Source organism: Podarcis filfolensis, assembly GCF_964270895.1.
Source record: "Podarcis filfolensis genome assembly, chromosome: 7".
Classification (NCBI taxonomy): domain Eukaryota; kingdom Metazoa; phylum Chordata; class Lepidosauria; order Squamata; family Lacertidae; genus Podarcis; species Podarcis filfolensis.
Genome location: NC_139603.1, coordinates 43,673,978 through 43,691,031, shown reverse-complemented (window position 1 = coordinate 43,691,031; position 17,054 = coordinate 43,673,978). Strand labels below are relative to the sequence as shown.

The 17,054-nt window shown below is 40.0% G+C and overlaps 1 protein-coding gene across 28 annotated transcripts in view; it reads left to right on the top strand.

The window, feature by feature from the left end:
• PTPRM (protein tyrosine phosphatase receptor type M) overlaps nucleotides 1-17,054 on the top strand; it is a 404,856-nt gene that overhangs the window by 255,046 nt on the left and 132,756 nt on the right. For 14 of the 28 annotated variants that reach the window (XM_083622471.1, XM_083622487.1, XM_083622497.1 and 11 more), the window contains one exon: nucleotides 5,572-5,646. The exons of the other annotated variants lie outside the window; for them this stretch is intronic. In XM_083622471.1, the coding sequence (XP_083478597.1) occupies nucleotides 5,572-5,646 (75 nt within the window). The remainder of the gene's footprint in view (nucleotides 1-5,571; nucleotides 5,647-17,054) is intronic. 28 annotated transcript variants of the gene reach the window in all.

The window sequence follows — 17,054 nt, the reverse complement described above, 5'->3', positions numbered from 1 at the left end:
AGAGCAGAACAGGGGCAATGATGATAATTAAAGTGAGCCAACAACTGGAAAGTGTTTATTTGAATGTGCAAATAATTTAATGTTTATAACCACTAATTTCAGTGCCAGTGCCCATTTCTGTATCTCCTCATAGTTTCCTACTGAGGCAGTCAATCATGCAACAAAAGGGTAGACAAATGGACAGGAAAAAATCCTATGCATTAAATATATTATGAGGGATAGATACCTTTGCAACCACCAGAAATACAGTTGCTGTGTGAGCTAGAGTGTATCTGAAGACGTACACCTCTGTAAACCTCTGCTTTGTAACTTGCATAGTCTGAACAACCTGACCCCTAAATTGTTATGAGTATGCTGAGCAGCATCTCAGGCACAAGCAGCACTCGGGACATACAAGATTTTTCCAAGCATCAAAAGGAAGTGTGTAGGCTTAAACTGGAGATGAGCAGGTGGAAACGTCATACATGCCCTCTGCCCTCTCATCTTCCCATGTTGATCAGGAAGGTCTAAAGGGCACTTGGAAAGTGCCGATCACCTTTCCTACCTGGGCAGTTATATTTCCACAAGAGCCAACATCAATGATGAAATCCAGCATCACATGAGCTCTGCAAGTACAGCTTTCTCTCGATTGAAGCTCAGAGTGTTTGAGGATAGGGACATTTGCAGGGAAACCAAAATGCTATTGTACTACCAACTGTACTATACGCTTGTGAAACATTGACTACTTATAAACGCCATCTCCAATTCCTTGAAAGATTCCATCAGTGGTGTCTCCGAAAAATTTTACACATCACTTGGGAAGGCAGGCGAACTAATGCCAGTGTACTGGAAGAAGCAAAGATCACCAGTGTTGAAGCAATGATTCTTCAACATTAACTTTGTTGGACTGGTCATGTTGTTCGGATGTCTTGATTATCATCTTCCAAAGTACCTACTCTATTCCCAACTCAAGAATGGAAAGCGAAATACTGGTGGACAACAAAAGAGGTTTAAAGACTCTCTCAAGGCAAATCTTAAAAAATGTAACATAAGCACTGATAACTGGGAAACACTGGCCTCCGAGCACTCCAACTGGAGACCAGCCTTTACCAAAGGTGTCATGGGCGTAAAGGAGAAACAAGCTGCAAACCCTCACCGTGATCAACTCCCATATGGAAACCTTATATCCCCACTGTGGAAGGGTGTATGGATCCAGAATTGGCCTCCACAGTCACTTACGGACTCACTGTTAAGACTGTGTTCATGGAAGACAATCTTACTCGGCGACGAGTGATCGCCAAAGAAGAAAGGGCACTTAATGAAAGGCATCCAATGAGACCTTTCCAGCCTTGCTGTGAGAGAAATGCAGTGAGGCAGCAAGCAGGTTTGAGAGTTTGGAAAGGCATGTTACAAAGTGATATTGCCAGGAATACAATAGTGTCAAAGGTGTGTGGAATTGGGCTCCAAAGAAACCAACCTGTTTTCCAATTTTATTTTATTTTATTGGAAATTAGCTTCCTTTGCTGTGCACAGCTTAGGGGCATTTGTGTTTGCCAATCAGTAGTTTTCATACGTACTTATCAATGTTCAAACAGAAAGGTGGTGTCTAACCTATTGTGCCAGGAAAGCATGCATCTTCCCATGGGAGTGTTTGTGGATAGGGAAGGTGAAGGTGCATTTGACAAGAAACACACACACACACACACACACACACACACACACTAAGAAAGAATAAATTGTTATAGGGAAGAGGGAGGGATTAGTTTTCCATCCATGTCATTGGGTCCTCCCTGCAGAAAGTGAATGGTGAAATGCATTTTGACAGGAAAGACTTCCTGACTGGAATTGCTTGGAACTTTTCTTCCCCACTGCAGATTTTATACCCCTTTCATAAAATAAACTACTCAGTTAATTCTCTCTCTATCTCTCTCTCTGGGTGTGCAATGGTTTCCTACAGCAAAAACTAAAATTTCATACTTCAGACCCACATTTCATATACTGTGAGGCATGCACAAAAAATAAAAAGAAATGGCAGTATGCTGTTGAGTATGAAGCTAACATATTCTTCAGCGCTGTCCTATTTTGTATAGAAGTTGTACTTTCTGAGAACATGCTGTATCACAATATAACTAGACACAGGGATGTAGGAAGGGGGGTGCGGCCCGCCCCGGGTGTCATCCCTGAGGGGATGTCAGAATGGCACACCGTGGGGGTGGCACTTACCGCGGGGCCTGGCCTGCAGTGCGCCCAAACCACACGTCTCTGCCGTTTCGGGCAGTGTGGGGCTTGTGTCTGCCAGGCAGACTCTGTGGGCAGCTCGCCACGCCGCCCCCTGGGCGGATCACTGCAGGGCCCCCGTGCACAGATTGCCCCGCCTCCATGGGCAAATCGCCCTGCCCCCATCACTCCGGGTGCTGGAAGGGCTAGCTACGCCCCTGTTTAGACATATAACTGACAGATTAGAGCCATGTGTGACCTTAGGTCAGCATTTATTTCTTTTTCCTTTTGGTGTGCATAAACATCCATACTGTAAAATAAGAACAATCCTAAGTATAAGAAGCTAGCAGACCTTAAAGTGCTTGAACTTTAACTGGCGTAAATTGCCTCATTCCAAACTCTGTCTGGGAACAAGGGCTACTCCTGGCTAAGCTAGCTTGATCTTGGCAGAGGGAAAGCAAGCATTTAAAATAAGAGTTGGGCGTACACCATCCTTTTTACTATTGTAAGCTCCACTGGGTTGTCATATCACATGACCAAGCTGAGCTGAGTTTGGATCTAGCAGAAGCCTCCCTTCCTGGCCCCATCCCTGCCACTCCTGCTGTATGCCCACTTTTGGAGGCTTACTCCACCATAAGATCGTGGTTCTGTCAGCTGAACAGTGTATCTCTTTCTGAGCCCGGATGTTGGGCTTATGCCGGTGTAGTCTGGCTGTGCTGGGAACTCGATAACTAAGCCAGAGTTCTACCAGATCCTAATTCCCTTGTCCATGTGGATGTCCGGTTACTGCCCTCTCAGACATTATAGGATTGTGGTCAAGCAGGAGGCAGATGGATGCCAACAGCAACAACCAAACTTTGCAAACTGCTACTGATCTTGACTCTTTGGTCTGTATCTCCATCATAGACACCATCATTCTGAACCAATATAATGCTATTTAAATAGCAAATAAAATATTCATGGAAATGGTAGTCAGGTTTCTTTTTGGGGGTAGTGGTGGGGAAACCTGTCGGAAATGTCCAAATGTTCAATTTATAAAATTATGAGATATTTTTCTATCCAGCTCCCACAAATTATACTTGTTCAGCCTATGTCTACATTTTCTACAATTCTCTTTTTCAGCTCACAGGTGACTATTGTTTTAATCTTGGAAAGTATCAGTTGTAGAAGAAAAGGGTTATTATTCTATTTATATCTTGTAGCAACAGTACTGTAACAGTTACTAACAACATAGTGCTTCAGAGTTGCATGGAGATATTTCAAAATATTATGCAGCAGCAGTTTTGAGCTTAATTGTCTGCAGATGGTGGATAATCTCCTTTCCTCACTCATTGCCACATATCTAACTGCACCCAGGCTGTTCTGTGTAATTTACAAGCTTTCATATGATTCTTTCACACAATTTTCTGTGGGTTTTTTCTTTTCTCCACTTCCCAGATGTTATATGCTGGAACTGACCTTTTAAAAGTTGTTTTATTTCCCCACCTTAGCGTAACGTATATAACAAGGTTAATAATTTAGTGACAATTATTTGTAGAATGGGGAGGGGAGAAATGTTAAACAAATAAGACTGTGTTAATAATAATTTTAAAATATTTTCTCCATTCTTATGTTCATGAAAGGATACATGCTTACTATGATCTCATGTAATAAACATTAATCAATATGTAGTCAAATTTAAGGAGCACATGTAATCTGTGGGAGAAGTCGTAACAAGATTCAATTGGAGCTTCATATTTTGGGATGGTTCTAACCGTGACTCTTGTGAGTCACTCCTGTATCTGAAGATGCTAATAAGAAGTATCTTATTAGCATGAATAATGTGCAGATGACCCTTAAATCAAAACATTTAGCGTCTTTTTAAACCTTTATTTTTATTTATTTTTTTCATGTATAGAAATTACAAACAGCCATAAATGAAACTTCATTAAAAATCATACACAGTGTGATTTAAACAGAAAAAAACACAATTAAAATATGAATAGATTGAAAGCTAAAATGCTCACAATATACAATGCAAATTTAAGGAAATGGCGGGGAAATTCAAGTATTTCATTGCTGACTGTAAAACACCCATTTTATTTTAATATGTTCAGTAAATGGACCCAAGTTTGCACAGAAGCCATCAGGGTTGTTAACTCTTTTGTAATCTAATTGGAAAGGTTAATTTCTTCTAACCAAGATGACACCCTAGAAAGAGCAGGGATTTCCACTGTTTATCTATCTCCATCCATCCAGGCAGTAAAGGTATGTTATTTCCCCCGTCAGGCTTTCAGTACAAATGTGTGAAGGGGCACCTAATGCACTAGTCAGCTAGCCCCACCCCAGAGGCTGGTTTATATGTTGGCTACACATCCCAGTGTTGTGATATCCAGCTAGGTTATACTTAGAGCAGGTCCATTGTAATGAATGAACTTAGCTCTGTATTGAGTGACTAATGCTGGATATCATCCCAAATCAACATATTTTTCAGAAATTTATTTGTGGGATAAGTAAGACTGAGATCAGTGAACATGGGTTGAAGACAAGATAAGTCGAAGCTGGTGCAGTCACTCTAGTGCTTTTTTGTTTGTTTGTTCATTTGTTTATTTGAACAAAATGTTGTGCAAAACTCATCAGGAAGCATCACAGAATATTTAAGGACTGGTTCACATTGCTAAATTCCTCCATGTAGTTGTGAGTATCAGGGTGGACTGTGATCCCCTCGTAGGTCTCTGTGTGATTTGTAATATATTAGCAAGCATTTTATTTTTGATTGTTCAACAATAACAATAAAGTGCCCCCTCCCTATATATAAGGCTGCTAACCTAAAGAATGGTTGGGGTAACAAAAATTGAATTTCATGTGGAAGAACTGTGAACTCAAAAGTCAGTTCTGGTGCTTAAAACAAATTCCTGTATTCAGCAGGTGCTCCGAGTTCTGTAATTCTATGTCTTTTGCACCTCCTTCCAGTTGATAGATCTTGGGGTTCAAGAGTAAAGCACAAAGTAGAGTCTGATCCTGAAGTCTGACATACTCTGGTGAATGTAGAACTGAATGGATAAATTTTAGTCAAGACCAAACATTGCTGGTGGTTAGCCTGTAGCCATCCCTGGTGGTTCTGCTTTTTCCAGCAGCCATCATAATATAAATGGCTGCCAGCTCACCTGCACACAGTTAAGTTCACGTTAACTTTTATTCAGATGTGTAAACAATCACATGAAGGAATTTATCAATGTAAGTCACTCCTAACAATTTTTTCCCTCCCTTTCTTTCTTTAAATTTCTAAGGAATTGAAACAATAACATCTGAACAAGTTGTTTCTTGCTAGCTTAGCTTCAGTCTGGCTTTTTTTTCCCTCATGCATGCTGACCTGGAAATCTTCCTTTGCCTTAGCTGCGATAATCGTGACTCAGCTTACAACACCATACATTCGCATCGCCCCTGCTGCAGGCGACGACCAACTAACAGGTCAGACACTCAAGTATAGACCAGTCATCTTACCCATTTCCATCTCGCTTTTTGGGCTTGTTTTCCTCCACATTCTCATCATTCTTTGCTTGTAGCTGGTTGACCACAATGTAGACCTTTTTGAGGTTCAGCTCTACATTTGTTTAGCAATTTGCTGGATACCAAATGTTTGGCACCTATATCCAAGAGTGCCAAACAAATTCGCTGCATGTTTCATTTGTGTGTTTGAGCACTGGGATCATCCCTTTTGAGCCTAATGTCACAAATACTTTGTCTGTCCTAACATTCCAGCAGCTAACATATTGTTCAGGATTCAATTATATACACAAAGTATTCAGATGTATAATTTTTTTTCTGAATTTTTGTAACAAGGCACATGAGTAGTAAACAAACATCTACGTTATGAATTCTAGGATCGGGCAACATTTTCTCACATGAAAAGTTTTTTTTTAATTCCACTAACAGCCTGAATGTAGAGTTAATGTACTATTAAACATACATAGAATTAAATAAAAAAAAAATACATCCATATTCTAAAAAGAAAATGGTAGACTGAAATTTCAATCTACATATTTTAAACTTACATAAATTAATTTTACTGGAAGTTTCTCTTGTTGAGAATTTAACAAAAGAAATAATATAAAATAAATTTAAAACTTGTCTCTAAGGGACTAGAGATGGATAACCTGTGGCTTTCCAAGTTTTGTTTGACTATAGTTAACATCGCACTGGCAAGGGTTGGTGGGAGTTTGATTTCAACATCTATTGCGCCACATATTCCTACCCCTATTGTATTCAACAAACATTCACAGATGTTTGTGAGAATTGCAAGGTGCTGCATTCTCAGGGATAAAAAGTTTGTTCAATAGGGATGTAATGTTCCTATTCCCGTATTTATATGGAGTGTTCTACCCCATGGTGACCGATATTCATGGAATCCATGTATCCACAGTTTCCAAATAACTTGTGCATGAACATCCATACATTCTTCTTTCTGAAAAATCTGATGGTGCTTCTTAGTGCTTTCTTGGGAAACAAATTGCACATCCAACTGCCAGGCTTGGAAAGTTTGATGATAATTAAAATCATCTAGTTCCTACAGAAATGTTGCAAAGAATTTTCAAACTGACAACATTTTCTCCCCATCTCTGCAACAAGTCCCAGTAAGTCCATTCATTGAAGAAGTTCGTAAGGAATTTAGGGCCCCTCATCAGTTTACATCTACTGTGAACAGGCTTTTCCAGTTTAACAAGCGCTTTTGCAGCAGGGACTAAATCTTTGCTTAGATTTGAAAAGTTGTGCAAAAGCTGGAAAGCCTCTTCACTACAGCAGTGAAACAGATAATGGGTTTAAAACCCCAAGTCAGTATTGTATCTATGGTTAAAATGTTTCTCTAGACTTGCTGCCAGGTATGGGAAGAAGCTTGTCGTTTTTAGCACTGCTTGTTGCAGCCTTTGTACAAAATCTTTGCTAGGTAATGCATGTCCAACTACATCTAATCCCCGCCCCCACTCTGAGAAGCTTTAACAAGCTTTAACAAGAGTTTATGTATCCAGTTGTCAATATTTCCCTCCTTGATGGAATTGAACATGGGGTGATTGAAGATATGTAAGGCCAATGGGATACATATCCTCACCTGCAGAACTACATTATTCACAACAGAAATAAAACATGGTAGATTACCACAACATTTCTAGTTGAACCACAATATCTCCAGTTCTTTGGAATATAAAATATGCTTCACTGCAAGACAGGAGCTAGACCTGTCCCTTCATTATACTTAACACCTCCAAAATTGTCAGTATTACATAAAGTGAATCTCAATATTTATATTAAGAACAGCAGAGAAATGTATTCATTTGCTTGGTATGTGGAGATATTCACTTGTTGGCTTGTAAAACGTGGTTTTCGTTGTGGTATTTTTGTGCTAAAGAAGTAATAAAATGCTGGTTTGGATAAGACGCCAGTTGAGTCTTACACCCTTTACGCATCACATATTTTGGATCAAATAAAACATGGTATCCCCCTGATTTAAAGCAAAAAATAAAATGGTACTATCCTTGGGGTGTTCCATTGCCAGGCGGAAAGTCTAACCTGCCCTACCACAGTGCTTCTGCAAACCATGTGCATTCCCCATAAAATGCTCTGTCTGCAAGTAGCATGCGAAGCTACTCTTCCTTTCAGCAAATCTTTTCCCCTCTTGTATTTTAAAATAGTGAATTTTCTGCTTGAAGAGGCAGACAGTAGTTGCTAAGCACCTTTAGTGAAACATGATCTAAATTAGTACCACACGGTTTGTTGCTGAGGCAGCTCTCCAGCTCTGTCAGCTAAACAGATGAATGGTTAAGCTGAAACTAGCAGAATTGATTAACAAATGCATATATAATATCTCTGAGAATGAATCCAAAATCCACATGCTTTTGCAGTAACAGCTTTACATTTTTCTTGTAAGTGACAGCAGACTTGAAACCACTAACTCACAAGTGATGTGTAATATTTGCCTGGACTTTCCTTGTGTTAATAAATGTATGCTTTAGTTAAGCAACATCACCCATTATCCAGCTAAACCAAAGAGCTGAAGTATATAGTACTGTTGACATCTGTAGAATCTACTCATCTGTTGTATCATGAGAATCACTTTTGTCATCGTTACTCAAGATAGTTTGGGGATGATCTAGCCTACATGGTGATAAATGATGATCTTTCCTGCCTGCTTTTATTTCTTGTATATTCATTCCATGTATAACAGTGATGACCAAACTTGGCCCTCCAGCTGTTTTGGGACTACAACTCCTATCATCCCTAGCTAACAAGACCAGTGGTCAGGGATGATGGGAATTGTAGTCCCAAAACAGCTGGAGGGCCAAGTTTGGCCATCACTGATGTATAATAATTGGAGCCTATGTTCCAGTTGTGGCTATTTTCATCATGTTCTTCTTTTTCTTATTCATATCTGGATCCAATAATTTAAATTCTTCTGGGCACTTGTCTCTCAGAGCACCTCCATATCTCACATTTGATCATGTTGGCCTTCTGTATACTAATGCTTCTGACAACAGTAAACACATAAAGTCAGAATGACAATTGTCTACTCTTATATGTTCATATGTGGGGCAGGCACAGCCTAATCAGAGTTCTTAAGAGCCTACACACTGGTGTTTAATGATGTGTGTGTGTTGTTCACACTTAGCAGATACTCTTAGAAAACACAACCGCTATGTAAAGTGCAGAGCTCTTCTCAATTGTAGTATCTCAGCCAAGTTAGATAAAGACTTCTGACTGACAGCCCTCATCAGTTGCAAGGCCTCTCTTTGTCACCAACCTTATTGCCAGTATATCGGCTTCGATTAGAGCTCCAGCATTTGTTACACGGATAGTTCAAAGATTCTGTTTCTCCCCATTCTGCGGAGCAGAATGTAAAGTGAATGGAAAATGCTCTCCTTTCTGTAACACCAGCTGAATGCATTTTAATAGGCTCCAGTGTCACTTGTGATTTATGGCCCCTTTTTGTTCTTTTATGTGTTATATTTGTCATTTTTTCTGTGGCAGTTTCATCTATAAAACAGTATTGTTACAAGAAAATGTTAAGAGGATATACGTAGAATTGCCACAGGAGCTGCTCCTTTTAAGCACCCCCCTTCCCCTCTGACCCCATCTGCAGGAGCTGATCGCTTCTCCCACCTGCTTTATTTTTGCAGCGAAAACATGGGGTCACATAGGCAGTGTTCTCTCTGAATGGGAGTACGTACGCTTTAAGCATGTCTGTCAATGTGCAGCACAAATAAATAGCTACATTAAGTGAATAATTTAGGATAATAGGAACAGAGCATCTTCTCCTGATGGTGACAGACTCCATAAATACTAAAAGACAGCAAAAGGAACAAACCTGTTCCAATTGTATGCAAATAGTGAAGTGATAAGGAATCTTTTCAGTGGTATATTTAGACTGCTGTATCAGTATTTTGAAAAAGGAGCTAGATATTTAATCACAATTACAATAAGAACCAGTGGTCAAGAGTTCCAAAACTGAATTCCGTCCTATGATTATCTTTCTGATTGTTGCTCTGATTACTGATGCAGCATGAGCTGCAATTACAGAGCTGTTGCCAAAATGGCTGCTGCTTTGTTCCATGTCACTGTTAATTATTTCTACATGTTGCTTTGTTGTTATCATATTTTTAGACTGTACATTGCCTTTTTACTGAAGTCTGTCTTTTAAATAGCTGTTGGTAGTTGATCTATTTTGAATTAATAGAGAGGATGAAGACCTATTCTATCTTTGGAAGATTACTGGCGCTCAAGTGAAGGCCACATTGTAAGCAAAAAAAAAAAAAATCAAACCCACTTTGTAACCTGAGGAAAAAATTATACAACTGTGCTAATTGTCTCTCTGTGCACCTCAACACTGTTTTAGAAGCTTCAGAAGAGATTATTATTATAGTGTAGAAATTCTATTTATGATGCAGACCTTCATTAGATGGCAAACAGGTATCACCTCACAATCATTGTAAAACAAAGTGAATCTGAGTTTTCTTCAAGAAATAAAATAAAATATATGTATACTGTGGGCTGTTTAACTATGAATGTCACTCATTAAGACAAGATTCCAAAAACTGGTTTTTGAACAAACAGTGGTTCATCCATCATTCACAGAACTAGAACAGACAGTTTTACTCCATTTGATTCTCACCACTGTCATGCTCTGTGAACTAACTTTTGCTGCAAGAAAACTGCTTTTCTGAATGCACCCTACATTTTTGCTAGTTCCATATTAGCTATGATGTCTGTGTGGCAGTCAAAAGCATTCTAGCATAAGTTTCTTGGCTATCTGTTTTCCTTCCTGCCTAATGATTGGGAACTATTCTATGCAAATGGTAATCTAGTGCAACAAATTCCAGTGCACAGCCAGTTTCCATGGGCTTATGAAAGCTGGTTGTGTTCCTTTGCTTTGAGACACAGGAAATGCATTTTTATGACTATTCATTCAAGTATTTCCAGCTCAAAACTGATTTCAAATTACATATAAAAATCTGATCAAACCATTTCGGTATAATTGCCCATAAGATCTATGCTTTTAAAAAGTTGAACTATTTTAATTCAGGAAAGTAATTCGGAGATAGCTTAAGCCAACAAATATCTAGAGCACACTTCATTAGATGCATGAAATGTTGTCCTGAGTTACTAGTTTAATATGCACACATACAAACACAAACATCCCAGTGTGGGAGGGAGGATTGTAATCAGTAGAACTAAAAGGCCATGACATTTCTGTTCAAAGTTAAAATGTATACAAGATAAGAACAGTGAGCATTCACAGCAACCATAATTAGTGATAATACAATCATCCTAGCTTTTTATGCTAATTTAACACCTGTAGTGGGGACATGAAAAAACCTTGGTTCCAATTAAGTTTTAAATAAATACAATTATACATAGCTAAACTCTAGTTTGGCACTTTGATGCTGGAATTTCTCTCCTCATTTGAAATTCTTTGGCTGAAGAATGATGACCCTTTGGTCAGCAGCAGTATGTCATAAGAGACTGAAATGTTCTCCCTTTAGTTTCTGAAAGTCCAGTTATTCCATTCTGTAGAGAGTAGAGACTGACATTGTCTGTTCTATGTAGACAGAAGCTAGACATAGTTGGCAGGTAATGGCATATATCATGTCAGAGGAGGCTATTATGTCATATAATATCATTGTCTGAGTAGATATGGGAAAAGAGTTAGGGTCTGGGTTTGTAGCATTACTTTGTTCCACCTCAGACAATGATTCAAAACTGAAATAAAACTGTGCCACAAATGCCATTTTAGCTCATTATTATGAATAAGTTTTTTAAAAGTTAATTGAGGAAATGTGAGTTTCCATGGGCACAGCAGTGCAGTTTCTATCAAATTTGAAAAGTTTGTGCCATCTGTGTGGTATAGGCTGGCACTCAGTCTCATTTTAAAAATGTCAGCTTCATTAGCAATTGCAAACACAAGAATAAAAATATGAGCTAATGTCTCAAAAAATGTATGGCTTTAAATTAATTTTAGAAACAAATGATATATCTGATACTAATTTCAAAAGCCAATGGTATTTAAGTTACTAAAATAAAATGAGAAAAATATGTTTTTATATATAGAAAATAAAACCATTACCTTACATCTCCCCCTTCATAGAGAACCTATACACATAAACAAGACATGAAACAAAATTTGAATTTCTGGTCTTTGTGGTGCTGGACAAGGAGGTTGTCAAGTCAAAATTTCAAAATGCTTAGGTAGATATAAATGAGAGGTCCTATTGTACTCTATGTAGCAAGACTGTTTTGAAATGGAGGAATGCAATGAGGGTTTGTCTGTCCTTTTAAACCAGAGAGATACGGCTTTAACAACAACAGATGCATAGCCCTTTAATAACAGAGGGTATTGCCTTCCACAATAACTTGACAACTGGTGTGTGTGTGTGTGTGTGTGTGTGCGCGCGCGCGCAACATACACAATTTAAAGGTGGACTGAAAAAGCTATACCTTTTCTGTGAATGTGTATTACTGTTGTCTCGTATTGCCAAGACAAAATGCATCGGGAGAGAGGTGTGGCTCCCACAGAATGTACCCTCCTTTTAATTTTCCCCATACTACTTTGCTACTAAAGGATGTGAAACTGGACCCACTGCCTCCTCGGTTAGGGCCGGTACCCTCAGCTAGGCATCAGTGTCCTGGGCCCAATGGAGACAGCTTGGCAGCACTGATTAGAGAGGGAGGAGAAGTGGGACAAAAGTGCAGAATTGGATCCTAAGGAGGGGTCCAGCTCTTTGGGAAGCACTGATTAGATGCTGGGGAGCAGCCAAGTGGGTTGTCAGAGTAGAAGCATTGACATTGGATACCCCAACCGCCACAAGAGAACCACCTGACTTGCCTAAGGTGCCGCCTCCTGCCAGTGAAGTGAGGCTAGAACAGACAGTGAGCTGGCCATGTCAACTCTGCCTCCATTGCCAAGGACATGGCACCAACTATGCCAGCACGAGCAGACTCTTCCTACTCGTAGGAGTGCCTCCTTGGTTGTTCAGTCCTCAGGCTCAGGAAAATCACAGTGCAAATGACTATTCCTGCCCTGCTCTTCAGAAGAAGAGCCCGGGGGCATGTCAGGTGTTGGGACAAAGCCTTAACTAATGCCTAGCCATGTAACGTAGAGCTCTGCTGTGACTTCTCAACCACGTATACTGTAACTTGATCTGTGTTTGGGTGCTATAGTGAATTCTGGAATAAAGCCTTTAATAATAATAACTGAGTTGAGAGTCCAAGTACCGAGTTCATGAGTCAAGTCAGGGTCAGGACAGCAGAGGATATTCAAGGGTTTTTTTTATACTCCTTGAAAATTCACTGACAGCAAAAATCAGACCTCATGAACATTTGGTGCAGCACTATTGACTTGATGTTGGCCTTGGCCTGATTCATATCTTTTCCAAGTATACTGTCCTGCCTTTTGACTCATCTGAGCCCTCTGCTCAGACTTCATTACTTTGTTTCCAACTTCATCTAATCCCAGCCACCCTCTCCTAGGAATGCCCTTTGACAGCAAAATTTATCTGGTGACTGACAGGCCTTTGGCCTCTGCCACAAGATCCTGGCTGTATCCAGCATGGGGGGGGGGGGGAATCAAGAAAGACATTCTAAAACAAAGCTTCAACCTATCTTTAGTAACCCATGCCTCTCTGGGATATACTGGAATTCTTTCTGAACTTACTGCTTGGGGGAACGCGGTGGGGTGCATAGCAACCCAGCATTAGAACAGAGACACAAAGAAAAGCATTAACTAAGACGCACCAACAGTATTTTTCAAAGAAACTGCAGCAAACATGGGGCAGTATTCTTTTGCTCAGGGAAACAGATTTTTAAGTGACATTTTCCTGTTCTTTTTAAATGATTTTTATTAATTTTCCAAATAAGTGTTATACAAAAATTTTGCAAAATGCAGAGTCTGACGACAGTATACATAGTCCATATACAATTATAGATTGGTTTTATTATATGTCTGTTTTGGTTTGACAACAAACACTTTGACATTTTCAGCAATAGGGCGAATTTTTACATTCTTTTTAAATATTTAGCAGAAGTCACTATAATGTAATAGGATATTGGTCTTGGATTGAAAACACCCAGTTTCAAATTGCTGTTTACCCCTGAAACTCACTGAGTGACTTTGGGTCAGTTATTCAGCCCTCATACATCCATTTTGCTATGATAAAAAAAATAGAACAGGAAAACTGTGTGTGATTAGTGTGTCAGCTCAGAACCAAAAGGTAGCAGTAAAGATAGCAGCTCATCATATTTCTGACCCTGGTCTTATTTCATACATTAAAAAAAAAATCATCTGAGTTTGTAAACACTTGAAGATTACTCTGTTAATGCCAGTGCACATAGTCCATTCATCCAATATTCCAGACTATGACTGAGTGTGGGTTACACCAGCCCTGCAAAGCAGCACAGTGTTGCTGTAACCATTTTGTTGAAGGGAGGGAGAAGGGAATGAATGACAACCTTGCAATGTAGTCCAGCATTTGGACTAGGGAAATGCAGTGGGGAGGGAATGCAGTGATGTTGGTTGTAGCTGCAGTACAATTAGGTGCTGGAGAAGGTGAGGAGAGCCAGGGAAAGAGCAGCTCCCTCCCTGGCTTCTGGAACACTGTTATGTCAGCTTCCCAGATTCCCACCTATTACCACAAGGCACAAGGGAACTTGATGAAGTAATTTTCCCAGGGCACCTGAATCCTCAGCATGGACATGAGGTGCCCTGGAAACAGCATGTCCCAAAGCTCCTTCTGTTCAAAATGTGGAAAACAAGCTGAGGATTCAGACTGAAAGCCAGTTTGGCATAGAGGTTCCAGTATCAGGCTTAGGACCAGGGAGAATAGAGTTGAAATCCCAGTTCAGCCAATTCACTGGGTTGCTTGCTCTCAGTCTAATCCACCTCACAGGTTGATGTGAGGATAAAATGGGAGGAAAGTACACAACTCTGAACTCCTTGGAGAAAGGGTGGGATAAAAATACAACAAAGACATAAATAAAATAAGTATCCAGGCATCTTGGGAAAACTACATTTTCTAGAGGTATACTTCTTCATATTTCAATATGAACAAGAGAAGAACACTCAGGAGACATGTTATTATGACCTAGCCAAGTTCATACTCTAAACCAGCTAGATTTGGTGGCATCACTAATCGTAATTGTAACCACATAGGTGGAAAGCCAACACACTTTTAAAGCAACAATGACTGAAATTCAAGCCATATCCATTTTTTTTTAAAAGGAATAATAAAACCAGCACAAAGCATTATGTTAAGCAGATCAAGAATGAATGGTAGTTACTTTTTGGTGGGTATGCAGATGTGCTATTTCATCATCTTTATGCTTCTGTAAGTTGTTTATTTTGTTGGCATCCAGATCAACCAAACTAAAAAATTAGAGCTGTCGGAATCCTTAATCTGATTTACAGTTTGTAACAGCTTCCATAATACTACGCTGCTTTTGCCAGGGGTTTTTTCTCTCCAAGATTGGCATAGGGCTCATTCTGGCTACTGCTCTCCTGGGCCATCTGGCTGTGAGTAATGCGTGCTGATCCAGTTCAGGGGGTGCTCTTGCAACTTGCCCTTTCAAGGGCTTGAGGTGAACTCAGATGCATTTGGCTCTCTCTAGCAGGTTTAGAAACTGTTTTTGCTTCCAAGGACTAGATGTGCCAGTGGGTGGGTGGTGTGTCCATGCTAATGGGTGGGGCGGGGATAGAATACTCTCCCCTCACACAATCACACATCCTTCTTCTCACACCCACAGATGTACACCCACTCATAGGTACGTGCATAGACACACAGTCTTCCAGTTTCTTTCTTTCGTTCTCAAATGCAGACACAAACTTCTCCCTCTCTCTACCCCAGACACATACTATGACCTATCCCCGCTTCCCAGCTGCATGAGGATCACTTTGCCACATGCTTTCCCGCACCTCCTAATTAGGGACGTGAAAAGTCTTTGCTTTCCATTCTGCCCTATGTTTGTTGTATGCATCGCTATTTCTGTTCCAGTGCAGTTTGTCTTCCACCAAAAATTCATCTCATTGTGCGCAATGGCAAAATTACATAACTTACGTGATTACTTAGGTAATTTATGTAATTAATTACACTGTTTTTACATTATCCCACTTCATTTCAGTGCAAAGGAAACTCAACACAAATGGGGGAGAAGTATTGACTAACTTCTCTTTGACTAACTAACTCTTTCAGTTCTCTTTGTGAACTGAAAGGAACAACAGCAAATACTGGTTGTATTTGCTGGGTTGATTTTCATTCCAGACATGGGATGAAGAAGTGAACACTGACATTTTCTGCTTCCATTGCCACTTTTTTTCTTTTTCCTTTTCTTTTACAATTCTCTAACATTCTTACTCCTGAAAGCTAAAATTGTTATTCCTGCACTGCTGTTAGCACAGAGATTGCAATATTTGTTATATCAGGTGTGTAGGAGGGCAGGTTAAACCTGCACTTATCAGAAATCCTGAAGCAGCTAAACTTGCTGGTCACATGCTGATTAGCAGTGCAGGAAAAGCTTGTATTTTCCCCAATGCCCATCTGATGGCTGATTAACTGGACAGTGGGGGAAAGTGGACACGGTTTTGTTGGCCACACTGAGAGCGGCTGCGGGCTCACGTGGCCCACAAGCCTAGAGTTGCCAACATGTCCTCTGTAGGGTCCATTCTGTTCTCTCTGCTGAGTAACCTTGAAAGCTCCCACTCTTTCCTTGTGTTCCAAGTTGTGAAATACTCCCCTGCCTGTTGCCATTAATGAATGCAACCTCTTTAGGATTTAGCACCTCTCAGCACCCGCTGACTGTGAATACAGATTAGCCCCTTGAACTGATGCCTTGATTGAACTCTTCAGCATTTGACCCAGTTTCTGCATCAAACACACCTCAGCTGCAAGGGCAGAGGATCATACTCTGCTGAGAAATGGAATCATGCCAAGTCTTTAAGGCAGAACTGAATGTCTTCCCTGTCTCTTTTCCCATCACCTCGCGTTGTGGCAAATTCCTTGAATTAGATAATCAAAGGCAGAAGCGCACCACTATTTGACAATTTTAGTCCTGTCCTATTTTGCATGATTCCATGTTCCTAATCACAATGCAGCTGTCAAATAGGGGGTATAACATTTCATTTCCCTGACCTTATCTGCAGTATGAGTTAAGGGTGGGTGCTGAAAAGTGATATTACTTGGATCCTGCTGCCTGCATAATAATTTGATTGCCGGCCTCTTAAGAGTATGAGTTTTTTGAGCCTGTGATCATTTACTTTGCTCTCAGGAGGAACAGATGGATATTTACCAGTTTCTATATTACAAAGGTCAAGAGTTAGCGCTAAAAAAAGAAATGGAGAAAAG